Source organism: Urocitellus parryii, chromosome X (genome assembly GCF_045843805.1).
Source record: "Urocitellus parryii isolate mUroPar1 chromosome X, mUroPar1.hap1, whole genome shotgun sequence".
Lineage (NCBI taxonomy): Eukaryota > Metazoa > Chordata > Mammalia > Rodentia > Sciuridae > Urocitellus > Urocitellus parryii.
The window spans coordinates 55504886-55518030 of NC_135547.1; the positions used below are offsets into that span (position 1 = coordinate 55504886).

Consider the following 13145-nt stretch of genomic DNA (forward strand, 5'->3'; position numbering starts at 1 on the left):
GTCATTTAGAATCCTTTCCCTCCTCCTCAATCTGTCCTCTCCCCAGCAAAATCCTACTTACCATAATAATAATTTCAAAATATCTGTCTTTTCTCTCTGGTTTCTTATTACTTCAGGACTTTATGTTTTATTTAGATGATTATGCTTTGCTCCTGAAACTTCCTCTGTCTTCTATTGGAGATATTATTATCCTTTATAATGCTACCCAGCAAGTCTTTCTAAAATATAAATCTGATCAGTTCACTTTGTATTATTTTTATCTGTGCTGTACAGTACTGTAAGCATGAGCTACATGCATTTAATGAGCACCTGAAATTCAGCTAATATGAATTGAGGTATGTCAAAGGACACCTACAATTCTAAGAGTTAATCTGATAAAAGGAATGTAAAATATATCACTAATTTTTGTAGATATTTATTTCACTATTTACTTAATATATTGAAATGAATTTTGTAGGGTTTTTAATTTTTTAATATGACTGCCAGAATATGCAAAATGATATGGCTTGCATTTGTGATCTTCATTATATACCAATTAGATAGTACTGACGTTAGGGTAGTGATCAAATCCTGTATCATAGAATTATGATCTGGCTAACATATGCTTTTTCCATTTCAATTTATGCTAGCTATTGTGCGGAGCGGGCTTTCTCGGGTCCAGGGCTGTAATTCAGTTGTGGAACACTTGCTTAGCATGCTTGAGGCCCTGGGTTTAATCCCCAGGACTGCAAAAAAAAAAAAAAAAAAGATGGGCAGTTAGTCTTATTCCCTGATAGATCTGGGTTCACACCTGGGCACCTTTGTACACCAGCCATGTGAAATCTGCATTTCAGTATCTCTAAATTAAAGATATAACAAATATAAAGTATCTACTTCATAAAATTTAATTCTCCCTGGTGCATTCTAGCCTGTCCACCTTCTTTCAATTCTTCTTTTCTTTCTATTGAAAATGGTTCACATGTGTCTGAGACCTTACTAAATATTAAAAGTACACAATAAATTCTCTTTTCCTATTTAGTCATCGGGGCTCTACTTGCCTTGTCCTATTTTCACCAAATGTAGGACCTGAGAACCTCTGTGTTTCCCCGTGTTTTGTATTTAATATCCTGTTCTAGATAATTTATTTTAATAGAATAAATTATTATAACATTGAAGAAGTTTCAAGTCAAATGATTTTAGCTTGCTCTTGTCCCATAGGAGATTTTTTTTCTATGATCTGATACCCCATAGTTAATTTGATGCCCCTTAGTTAATCTGATACCCCAAAGAAGGATTTTGATTTAATTTTGGAGTAACATCAGAAACAATGTCTTCTCCCTCACACCTCCCTTCTCCTCTTAGCCATCCTGCCTAAAGTATCTTCTACCCAAGACACACATATTTAGCTACTGCTCAAAGTAGCCCCCTAGTTAAATTCATTTCCATCAGTTAGGCCATTTGGGATGAGAATGCTCAGTTCCCTGCGGATTTCCCACAGCTTAATAGAGTTTTTGGTAATTGACACCTTGAGAAAAATGCTCTAACAAATCTTAAAAGTGTGTTTGATTACCACAGTTGTTAAAGATAAGAGTAAGACAAAATGTTTTAAATGTTGTTACTGTTAGGGATTTCTATGAACATCTTTTGAGTATTCCACTTATGGCTTCTTAACAGTTTTTTTCCCAGAGGAAGAGTTTAAGCACAGGACAACATTTTGAAAAGGAAATGAGACTTTGGCTGATGTCTCTCAAATGTAGAATGTGGCCTTTCAGATAATGTGATCACCTTTTCTTTATACAATGTCAGCATTTCAAAATGAGTATAGGATATGGATTAGGTAGGAATTGAATGCAAATGTGTTTTGCAAATAGTGTCTTTTGAGATAATCACAGATGATGGTTGAATGCTGAAGGTATTAATACAATCAGTATTTAACCTTGTGTAACTCCGCTTCATCAAATTGTGCCCTGCACATTGATTGCATTAAGCCGGGTCAGTGGTTTCTTGCTTAGGAATATCTTATAAGAATCTTAACAGGAAGGCAGCAGTAGCTGATAAGCTACTGTTTATTTGCATACTGAGCGTGTCATCAATAATACAAAAGACAAGGTCTTTAAGTTGAAAGAACAGTGGGATTGGCATGAATTTTGCTTAATGGTGCGTAATAAGCAAAGTAGTCTGTGGTGCCAGAAACTGACAGGATCCATTATGTTAAAACAGATATATGTCTTTAATTTAGGGGTATTATGTAAATCTGACAGGAGTTTTTCCCTTTATTTTCCTGTAGTTTAACTTTAATTGCTTCAAGATTAATTCCGATTTCTTCCTTCCTCCAGAGGGTGATGAGACTGGTGTGATGGATAATCTTCTAGAAGCCCTACAATCAGGTGCAGCATTCCGAGACCGCAGAAAGCGGATTCCAAGGAATCCAGGTAATATCTACTCTAGTTCACATGGTCTTATCAAATCTGAATGTTCAGAGCCAAGTACCCCATGCCTTCCAAAAAAAGAAAAATAATGAAATTTTCCCATACAGGCTTTTTTAAACAGTTGATCTCATTTCATGTGTGAAATCTCAGCAGGCGTCTACATCTACATGATTGCAAATTTCAGCTCACTAAATGTATCTTCAAATAACTGTACACTTTGCAAATATATCAAATATAAGGACTCCCACTGTGTTTAATATTAAATATTTAATTGTTCTTTTATGAACATGTGGTTTGGGTGGAAGGTGGTTTAAAACCATGAGTGTAATTAAATCATAAAAAAATAATTGGCCCCAAGGATGTCACATTAGCTATTCACAGGTAAGGAAACTGAGACAGTGCCCGTTTCTAAAGTCCATTTTGCTTTTGTAGTACAGTAATATAAATAATAGTCTGTTATCCATGTTAATAAAGGAAGAAGAGTCACAGATAATTCAAGACCCTCAAAAAATCACAAAGCACTGAAACAATTTTTTATGGGTGTAATTGATTGATAACAAATAAAGGTGAACTGTGAAAATTGGTCTGAGGGGGGAAGAACATAAAAGATGCAAAATAAAACTTCTCTCACTCAAGTTCAACTAGAAAGTTGGCCTCCTTATCTATTCATACCTTATGGCTGAGTAAATAATAGTTCCTCTCAGGAAAATCCAAGTAGTCCTAACTGTCCACCTCCACCATGAGGTTTTATGTTTTCAGTGCATTTCTTTCTTAAAGTAGAGGAGGAAATTAGGTCTGTTGATTTTAAAAGTCTTCTTCATGGGCTGTGACACTATATTGGAGAAATAAATGAAAAAAATAATAGTAAATATGTAAACTACTTAATTTAAATTAGCAATATTTGACTTGGATAGCCCATACTTCAGAAAGTTTTCTTTGATCCAGCAGTTATTATGTTATAAGAATGGAAATTCATAGCTTCCAAGACCATTGTAATTGAACAAACTAGTGAGAGAAGTAGAACCCAGTGCAGTTGTTCAGGAAAGCTTTTGGCAATGGTGAAGTTCATGATGGAAGCAAATTTAAGTTATATAAATCTTTTTCACATTTGGGTGAATCCTGAGGGATAATAGATAACACTCCATCTCTTCCCTTCATGGATGCTCTGTCGAGATTAGCCTAAAGATAAGATTTCATGTAGAGGAGAGAAGTGTTTTGGATAGAACACAAGACTGCTTATAAAAAGTAGAAATTGAAAGTAGCCAAAAAAGAGTCAAAGATTGGAGAGAAGAAAATGGAAATCTGTATTTTTATGTTTATAATAAAATTTTTAAGGTATACTTGCCTGGCAGAATGCTAGAGCACTACTACTCTACAACTATGAGGCAACCATGCCACCTATCCTCAGTCTTTAAAAAGTGAGAATATTCTACCATGGTATCAGAATACCTTCCACCTCTTAAGGACAATAAAAACCTTCACTGCTCTTTGTTGAACTATCAGAACAATAATAGTCAGTGAAAGCTGAATTGAAATAGTGATTTTTGTATCAATAAGTAAAAGCATGTTATTCTGGGCCATAAAAGGATTGCTGTAATCTTTCTAGTCTGCTTATTTTAAAACTACACATTTGTTAAGGCCCCTTCCTGATAAGTCTCACACCTCATACTGATTCTAGAAAAGCTGTACTGGAGAGAGATCAATCCTTGGGGGTTTTCTGAGCCTGATACTCTGGGGAATGCAGTGTCATCAACTGTGAAACACCAAGAATACATTCACAAACTGTATAATTTTATAGTACTAATTCCAAGTCATCTAAATTGTTATTTTTGGTTTGTAGCTAGAGTGCCCCAATTAACACATAGGGTCAAAAATGGTGCATTTAAATACAGCAGTCATTCGGATTGGCAACAGCCACAGCAAATATGCAGAGGCAAAAAGAAACCAGCAGACAGGCAGTGGCAACAGTTAGTAAACATCTTGGACATCAGTAGAACAGGAAGCAAGAGAAGGGGAGGGGAAGGCACAGAGTTTATAAGTCTTCAAAACCTCTTCTGTCTGCTTGCCTCTTTTATAGAAGTGGCAGAGCCAGGGACTTTTAGAGATTTCCTCTTCATCTTGACCTTTCCTAGCTAAGTCATCTTTTCATGAAGGTCCCCTGTTGTTTTTGCTTTCTTAGTTACCTTATTTGATTCCTTTCCAAGTTCCCATTGGATTTGGAATTGTTACCCTTCCCCTGCTCAACACAAGAATCCTTGTTCCTTTCTAATAACTTCCATTTCAACATGATGAGATAAAAGCAGAAAAGCAAAAATATGAAGAATGGAATTTTCCCCAAGGGAAGTAAAATACAAAAAAAATAGACCAAAAAGTTTCACATCAGAGTCTAGCAAAAACAGCAAGGATGTACTCTGTTCTGCTTGCCATTTCCATTATTATCAGTTACAGATGGAAATTACTATATTTACACAGCTCAACCATTGTGTTTCTAATTGGAATGTTTCCAATTGTGGATTTAAACAAAATGAGGTAATAGTCTGTATTTTTTATTAGCAAATCAATATATTAAACAATGATATGATTACTTGCCTGAATTTTAACAAATCTTCTACACTGGGCCTTTCCCCCTCCCCAAGACCGTGACATTAGATAAGTTAGAAAGAGCTCCAAAATATTGTCTACTTCCCATTCAGCTGAGTGTGCTGTTTCTGTTAAGAGCATAGTTCTTGTTAAGGGAACTATGCTAGATGTGATGGAAGATGCAGAAATAATAAAGATAAGATTTCCTTAGTTATAAAACCCTTGTGTCTAGTAAGAAAGATAAAAAGTACAGAAAGACTATAAAATAAGGCAGAAGATAAAAGAAAGCAAAAGGTGTTAATAACATACTATGTAAGTTCAAAGAAGGAAGATAACAAGCTTTATTGAGTATATCAGAAAAATAATCATGGAAGAAAAGGTTTTGCAGGATGAATAGAGATTTCAACAGTGGAAGCTGGCGCCACATCATTGAATACTGAAATGAGACACTAGGTGTAGCATGTATTTCTTTAGGCAAAGGAATCTAATGGAGGTTTTTCAGCCATAGGAAGATGTTCAAAGTTGTGCATTATGACATTTAAGCTATATGTGTGTAAGAAATGAAGTAGGAATCTACAGACACATTGTTAAGGGAGATAACGTAGAGAGAGAAGAATATCTAAAAGTCAAAGATAACTCTAGGGTTTTGAGTTCAGTTGACTAGGAGGACAAGTAGGTTACTAAACAGTTAAGATCAGGAAAAGGAGTGGTGGTAGTAGAAGATAAATTCATTTGGGGACAAATTAAACTGGAAAGTGGTAGCAGAGCATCAAAATCAAGATTTACAGAAGGTTCTTAGAAATATGGGTATAGATTTCATAAGGAAATGGTTGGGTACTTAAGCATTCTGATTATACATTGTGAAATGAAAGAGATTATTGGAGGGATTATTAACAAGACAAGAGAGTCAAAGATAGGACCTTGAAAATTCTTCCATTTAGGAGCTAAAAGCAAAGAAGAAAATTGACAAAAGCCAGTTGGACAGTTAGGAGGAGAATCTAGACATTGTACTAGAAGCAAAGAAAGACAAAAGTGTTCAGAAGGCAGAAAGGGTAGGCATTTTCAACAATGACATATTATATAGTGGAGTCAAAAAGGATAAACCCCAGTGATTTCTACTTGGGAGCTTTCTAATTCCTTTGTAAAGAATGTCACTTCAATATTATAATGTAACTAAGAGCCAGAATGTAGGAGCTCCACAGTGAGTAGATGGTGAAACCATGGAGATAGATAGTATTCATTCAACATTTAAATAATTTTATTGAATGCCTCCTCAGTGCCATATACTGGTTTAGGTGCTGAGGATGCAAAACCAAAGAGGATATTTGTCTTGAAGAGCTCACATATTGTTCAAGGAAGCGTGACTATAAACTGTATGATCGAATTAGAATGCAGTGTTCTATAATAAAGATAGGAATAGTGTACCTGTGAAGCATGGAAGTTACAGGAACTTCCCCCCAAGTTTTCTCCTCTCTCCTTTGTGTTCTTAGCATATAGACTATTCTTTCTAGAAGTTTGGGTGAAAGGAACATCTGATTTTCCCTTAACAACCTAGTATAGACCTAGTGTCTATGAATTTTTATCTATGAATTTTGATAAATTCTTCTTGACTTTCTTTATCACCACTAAGGTTTTAAGTCCTATATGTTTATAATCCATGTGGTAAAGAATTGCCCACCAATATTCCTTACTTTGTCATTATAAGATCAAATATAGGGAAAATAAGCACATAAAGAAAGACCTCACAGAAGTGAGAACCACACTTAAAATAACTATAGATACTTAGAACTTGCTTGTTGTCCCCCAGCCAATGACTTCTTTCCTTGCCTACTATAAAGAAATATAAATGGGCTTCTCAGCAATAGGTACATATCTAACTTAGCTATTTGGGCTAAGACTGGATTTTGGTCTATAATTCTAGCTATTCATACAACTCACAAGAGAAGCATTATGAAGAAATGAAACCAAGAAACAGAATAAGTATTTTTGGTTTTAGAACCACACAGGGCAACCAAGAAAACTGAATTTAAGAAAACAGAAGAAACTCAGGAGACACATGATCCCAGTTTTATGTATCAGCAAGATAACAATATAAATGAGAAGGTATAATTTACCATTTGAGAATAGAAAGGGGTCAAGACCCAGTGGTATATACCACAAGCTTTCACAATGCCAGAGCTTTACAATGGTCTAGGGATTGGTTCCAAGATCCCCAGTGGACACCCAAATCTGTGGATGTTCAAGTCATATGAAACGGTGAAGTATTGGCATATATATGATCTGTGCACATCCTCCTACCCATATACTTGACATGATCTCAGATAACTTCTACCTCCCAGGTACATTAAATAATCTTTAGATTACTTCTACCTAGTACAATGTAAATGTTTAGATGTTGCATTATTCAAGGAATATAAGAAAAAAATGTCTGTAGTTTATTATAGATGCTATTTTTCATTATTTTTAATCCATAGTTGGTTAGATTCACAGATGCAGAACCCATTGAAATGGAGGGATTACTATATATGATATAAATACTATGAGTGTGCAGAAAGTGCTAAAACTGCCTAGAGAATTCAAGAAAAGTTTCATGATGAAAGTAGCTTGTGAATTGTGTTTTCAAGGAAGAATAGTAGTTTGTGTATGAGAGAACAGGAAGAAAAGGCATTTTAGATAAAAGAAAATGGCAAACACACAGGGTGGAAATATAAAGGGGTATGATGGCAATGATAGAAAGTTTGTTGCAGAAAAGAGCTCTTTAGATTCTCTAAAGGAAGAATGTCTTTTGTACCTTGAATGCTGAGGTTTGAAGAAAGGAAGTAAGGAGAATGTAAACATAAATTTTATCTCTATAAGAGATTATGACAGGAAAATTTCAGTGCTTTCAAAGATCTTACATGAAGTTGCCATATTTGATTATTATGCCTGATTTTTCATCCAGATATGTGACCACCTCCCTTAATTCAGTCATGTTTATTGAGCATACAATGCATGGTGCAGCTAAAAACCTTATCAGTCTAGAATACCTAGTATTACACATGGAAGAAAGCACTTTCTCATTCGTTATGTGTGTTTCATTCCCTTCCAAAGCAGAGCTTTAACTGTCTAACTCTCATAAGTTAAAATGAAGATCAATTGTGGCCCCCAGAAGAAGAATGGGTTGGGATAGCAAAGAGATATTCTTCAATTAACTGGGCAGAACCTGGGGGAGAGAGCAAAGTGCAGAAGGCAGCAAAAACTATGGGAATAATCCTTAGAAAATCTTCATTAATTATAGAATTGACTGGTTTGCAAGTGGTGAAAGTCAGGGGTGGGTCGGTTATAGTACATATGTAAAGAAAGGATATGCCGGGGAACAGGCAATTCAAACACTCCATAGGCCAGCCACATAGTGTTGTCAGCAGTGTGAGTTAGCTTGATTACTCTTTGATTACTCCTTGACAATAATCAGTCAGTGAATACCAGGAGTCTCAGGGATATGACCGAGATGAGATGATGGTTATAAATATGAGAGTGGGTGAGATAAGCTGAGAAGAAGAAATAGAACAGTGGACCAAAGACAGAACTCAGGAGAAAACATTTATGGCACACACTGGTTCTCAGCCCTGGCCCCACAATGGAATCACTTTGAGGTACTTCTAAAAAATACATCTAATTTCTCTCTGAACCAATCAAATAAAAGTCCATTGGCTTGAAACCTGGGTAGCAGCATACTTTAAAATTTATTTGGGTGATTTTAATATCCTACAAAATAGAAAACTATCCATTTATAGAATTAGTTTGGAAGCTGTAGCCCATAAAAGAGAACATGAAAGGATTGATTATGAACATAGAAGATGAGAAGAAAGTCAGTGTGGTATCACAGAGGCCAAATGAGTGGAGCTTTTCAAAGAAAAAATGTAGCATCAGATATAATTGAGAGTATCAATAACATGAGCATTGAAAATGATCCATTAGATTTAACTATCAGGAATTCTTTGGTTCACCTTAGCAAAAGCAGTACTAGATGAGTATATTGAGGTAGGGAGACTAGAGATGGTGTAGATGTCAGATTGCAGTGAGTTCTAAAATGCTGTTAATTTTTAAAACCATTTAACTTAGAATCTTGTAATTGATGTGTGTCTGTGTTCATTATATGATTTTTGCTTGGTTGTTGTTATTGTTTGTTTTGTTTTGCCTTCATCTCATTTCACGAAGTTTTACTTTTGGAACACATACATATGCATTGATTTGTAAGATTTAGGTTTGGATTAAAGATGCTAGAAACAGAAGATTGCCATGTAGACTGTCCTTGATCTTTCTTTGACAACTAGTGAACAAATTGAAAATAGACCATTTATGTGCTATTTATATGCAAAATTGTTCTAAGCAAGCACTGATGATGTTCTCTGTAGAAATTTCAATCATTTTTTGCTTGTCTGTTCTCCTAACAATATAATCAGCTCTGCTGCACATTTCTTCATTGGTGATCTCTGTAGGACAGTAGGAGATAAGGTCAATTCCAGTTGATTTTTATGAGAAAATGAATATAGCAGGCTTCCTTTAGATATTGGAATGTGGGAAAACTTAGAACAAGCAATTATTATGCAGCAGAACATTTCTCTTAGTAGTTTTAAATCCATGTCAACAATTCATGGACATGTTAATGTTGAGAGCTAAGCTCACATAACTACCTGATTATTAACAAACCTTCAAGTCAGGAATAAATGGTTGGGACCCTATTTGTCAAGTTTGTGATATCAGTAAGCAGACACTTTCTGCATTTGCAACTACAAAAACTGACAAGGTATTAATCAGATTGCCATAAGGGCCTAAACTTTTCTAGAAAATGAAATGCTTTCACAACTTAAGGAAAATAATTGTTTTAATTGGTGGCCTTGACTATGGGTTCATTTTTCTAATGTGGATACATTGGTATATTAGCATTTTCATATTAGCATTTTCCTTAAACAAGTTAAAAAACGTAAGCTCTGCTTTCTCTTCAACAGTTACATCTGCTGGCCCAGTGGCCAAACAAGCTGGATTCACCTGTAAATGAATGTACTCCTGGCCCTTCAATTTCTGTTATACCTTTGGATATGTATCTTCTGTGTATTAAAACTTGAGCATCACTCTGGTTTGTCCCTTTCCTTGTGCCCCATAAAATAATAGGGGGAGAAAGTGAAAGAGGGAAAAAAGGGAAGATGGGAGGGAGGAAGGTCCAGGACAGTGGGGATGTTCTTTGATAATTTATCAGTACCTTTTGCACTTGCAAAAAAAAAAAAAGTGAGCCTAAATAACACAGTCCATTTTCCCAGGAAAGATTTTAAAGTTATGGTCAATGTCAACACTCTTCAAGATACAGATGATACAAATTTTTAAAATACTACAAAGATTATAACTGTATATTGCCATTAAAAGATTGTGATTTATTTTCAACATCTAGCACATAACTCAATATAGTATATGCTCTTCTGCTTGGTGAATACTTCACAAATATCAAAAAATATTGAATCTACAAGAAAGCCTTTTCAATTTATTGTACTGAAAGCTATCTCTGAAGTTTGAAATTTGAGGGATGAAGGAAATAGAAATTTCATTCTACATCATAGTAAATGGAATTCCATTAAAGCTGAGTTTATTTTATGGGCAAACTCGAATGCCCTATGTATGTTACCTTCACACGACCTTTTTATTCAGTAATGTTTAGGCTTCATAAGTGAAGAAAAGTGCCAACTTTATATAAAAAACTAAATATAACTATATGTCATTACTTTTACCTCTTTTGTGCTTGCATTTGACTGCCACCTCTTTGTCATTCTTACCTTCAATCCCAGTTTGTTCCACTAACACCTAGCTATTTAGAAGACAAAATTCCTAAATGCTACCAGCAAAAATAAAGGAAAAGTAAAATGACAATCACAGCCTTTTTGTTTCAGCTTTACATATCTTCTCATAAGTCTTTGCAAATAAACTCTATAAGACAGAATCAGAAAGAAGTTAGTGAATCTTCCTAGAATAGCATTAAGTAATTAATTGCTTTTCCAACTTTCTTGCTGAATTACTCAGGAGAACAGATCTTTCTGAAATTTAAGGTTTTCTCCTGATATGTAGGAACATTCTAAGGATTTAAACTGTTTGTTTGAGGGACTTCTGGTATCCACGAAGGTATTTTCCCTTTCCACCTGGGAAGGTTTTAGCTTGAGATTTTAGCTTTACTGGTCTGTTCTATTGTTTGTCTAGCACAGATGTAGTGTACTGCAAGCAATACAGTACTCTCTGGGAAATGAACAAGATTTTTTTTTATTTCATACATTATTTACAACTCTGCAGTGGCTTCAAAAAGTCAATGTATATCCTGGACACAAAGAAATGAAAAGCACAAAAGCATAGATATGATTGTCATATAGTTGTTTAGAAAGTTAATACTATTATACATGGATTTCTCCTTTATTGCAACATTATAATACCTATTAGAGGTTTACCAGCCTAATGGCTATTAATCAAAAATGTGCATGCTTATTTTGTTTCATAATAAACTAATAGAGTATATTTAAATATGTGGAGCTTACCTATAAGTAAGCAGTATGATTTTGTTTGTATAATCCAATGTTTATTTTAGTCATGTTTGTGACATCATCTCACTTGTGTATATCAGGTCTATTTTCAGTGACAGAGATAATGAAAAATGATGGTGCTTTATATAGAATTTTTTCCTATTTTACTTTATTGTACCAAACATAAACATTATTGAATCCTAAAGAAAAAGGACTAAAAAAAAATTCTGTTATGTACATTTTATTGTTTTAATCCAAGTTTAAATGAATTCTTCAACACATATCAAGTGCATTAACACAATTTCATTTAACTAACAATCTTCTAATCCCCCAACTTGAAGTCACCAAGAAAATGCCCATCCTTAGTGATTGGTATAACAAATTAGTGAGTAATGGGGCCAGATAGAAGATAAAATTAGAAATGAAGTTCCAACATGAATTTTTAGGACATTATTAGAGATATTTTTAAAAAAATGTTGAATTCAGGTGTGATACAGCCTAGGAAAGACAAATGGGAAGAAAAATACTCCATCTAGAATTTGAATATTTTTTCACTAGCCATTAATACTATTGATTAGTTTGCATCACTTATTTAGAATTGAAACTTCCTGGGAAGGGAAGATACAAAGCAGAGAAGAAAATATTATGGTCAAACTGAATGCTGCCCATACAGATTCTGTATGGTGTAGATTATCCTGAGGCTTCCAATCTCTTTATTTTTCTCTTAATTTCTCGGGGTCCTTTGCATACCACTTTGCCACTTCCCTCCACCTGCTTCAGAACATTCCTGTTCATTCATTTATCTTGCTCACAGAACTGTTTCACAAGTCCATTATCCTGATTCCATAGTTCATACATTAGCTCTGAGTGAGAAAAACAGGAAATAAATACAGTTGCTTCAGCATTGTTTGAGGGCTATTTATTTCTGTTCCATCTTAGCATTCTGTCTATTTGAGGGGGAGGATAAGACTGACATGACAGTACATACTACTCCAAATAAATGTTCTCTTACTTTATGGGAAATTATTCTGGTGTTAGTAGCAGGGTAGGTCAATCAATGAAGTATGTTCAAAAGGGATAGAGAAAAATTCCTGGATAGAACTCTTGGCTCCCAGCATTTTATTAAAAATTATGTCATCATAATTGGGATTTACAAGTGCTTGTGATGTTATGTAAGGCATCAAGTAGACAAGCAACCTTCTATATTGCTATGCCAGTGATTTCATCAATTAGTATAGACATTTGCAAAATGACTACATAATTATCTGACTCTCAAAAAATTGTACACTTTTTTTTTCTAATTTTGAATTTTTCTTTTTAGAAATACATGACAGTAAAATGTATTTGGCATATTATACATACATGGAGGATAGCTTCTTATTCTTGTAAATGTACAAGGTATGGAGTTACATTGGTTGTTTATTCATATATGAGCATAGCTTTCTTATGTCCAATTCATTCTGCTGTCTTTCCTGTTCCCATCCCCCCTCCCTTCCCTTCATTCCTTTTGTTTAATACAATGAACTTCTATTATACTCTCTTTAAAAAAAAAACTCAAAGGGGAAAATATATTTTTATGGAACTTCTTCCAACCACACAGTGGTGCACATTTATTGACAGC

The 13145-nt window shown here is 34.5% G+C and overlaps 1 protein-coding gene across 1 annotated transcript in view; it reads left to right on the forward strand.

The window, feature by feature from the left end:
- Positions 1-13145, forward strand: part of Diaph2 (diaphanous related formin 2) — an 821535-nt gene that overhangs the window by 667698 nt on the left and 140692 nt on the right. The window contains exon 27 of the mRNA XM_077793878.1: positions 2316-2411. Within this exon, the coding sequence (XP_077650004.1) occupies positions 2316-2411 (96 nt within the window). The remainder of the gene's footprint in view (positions 1-2315; positions 2412-13145) is intronic.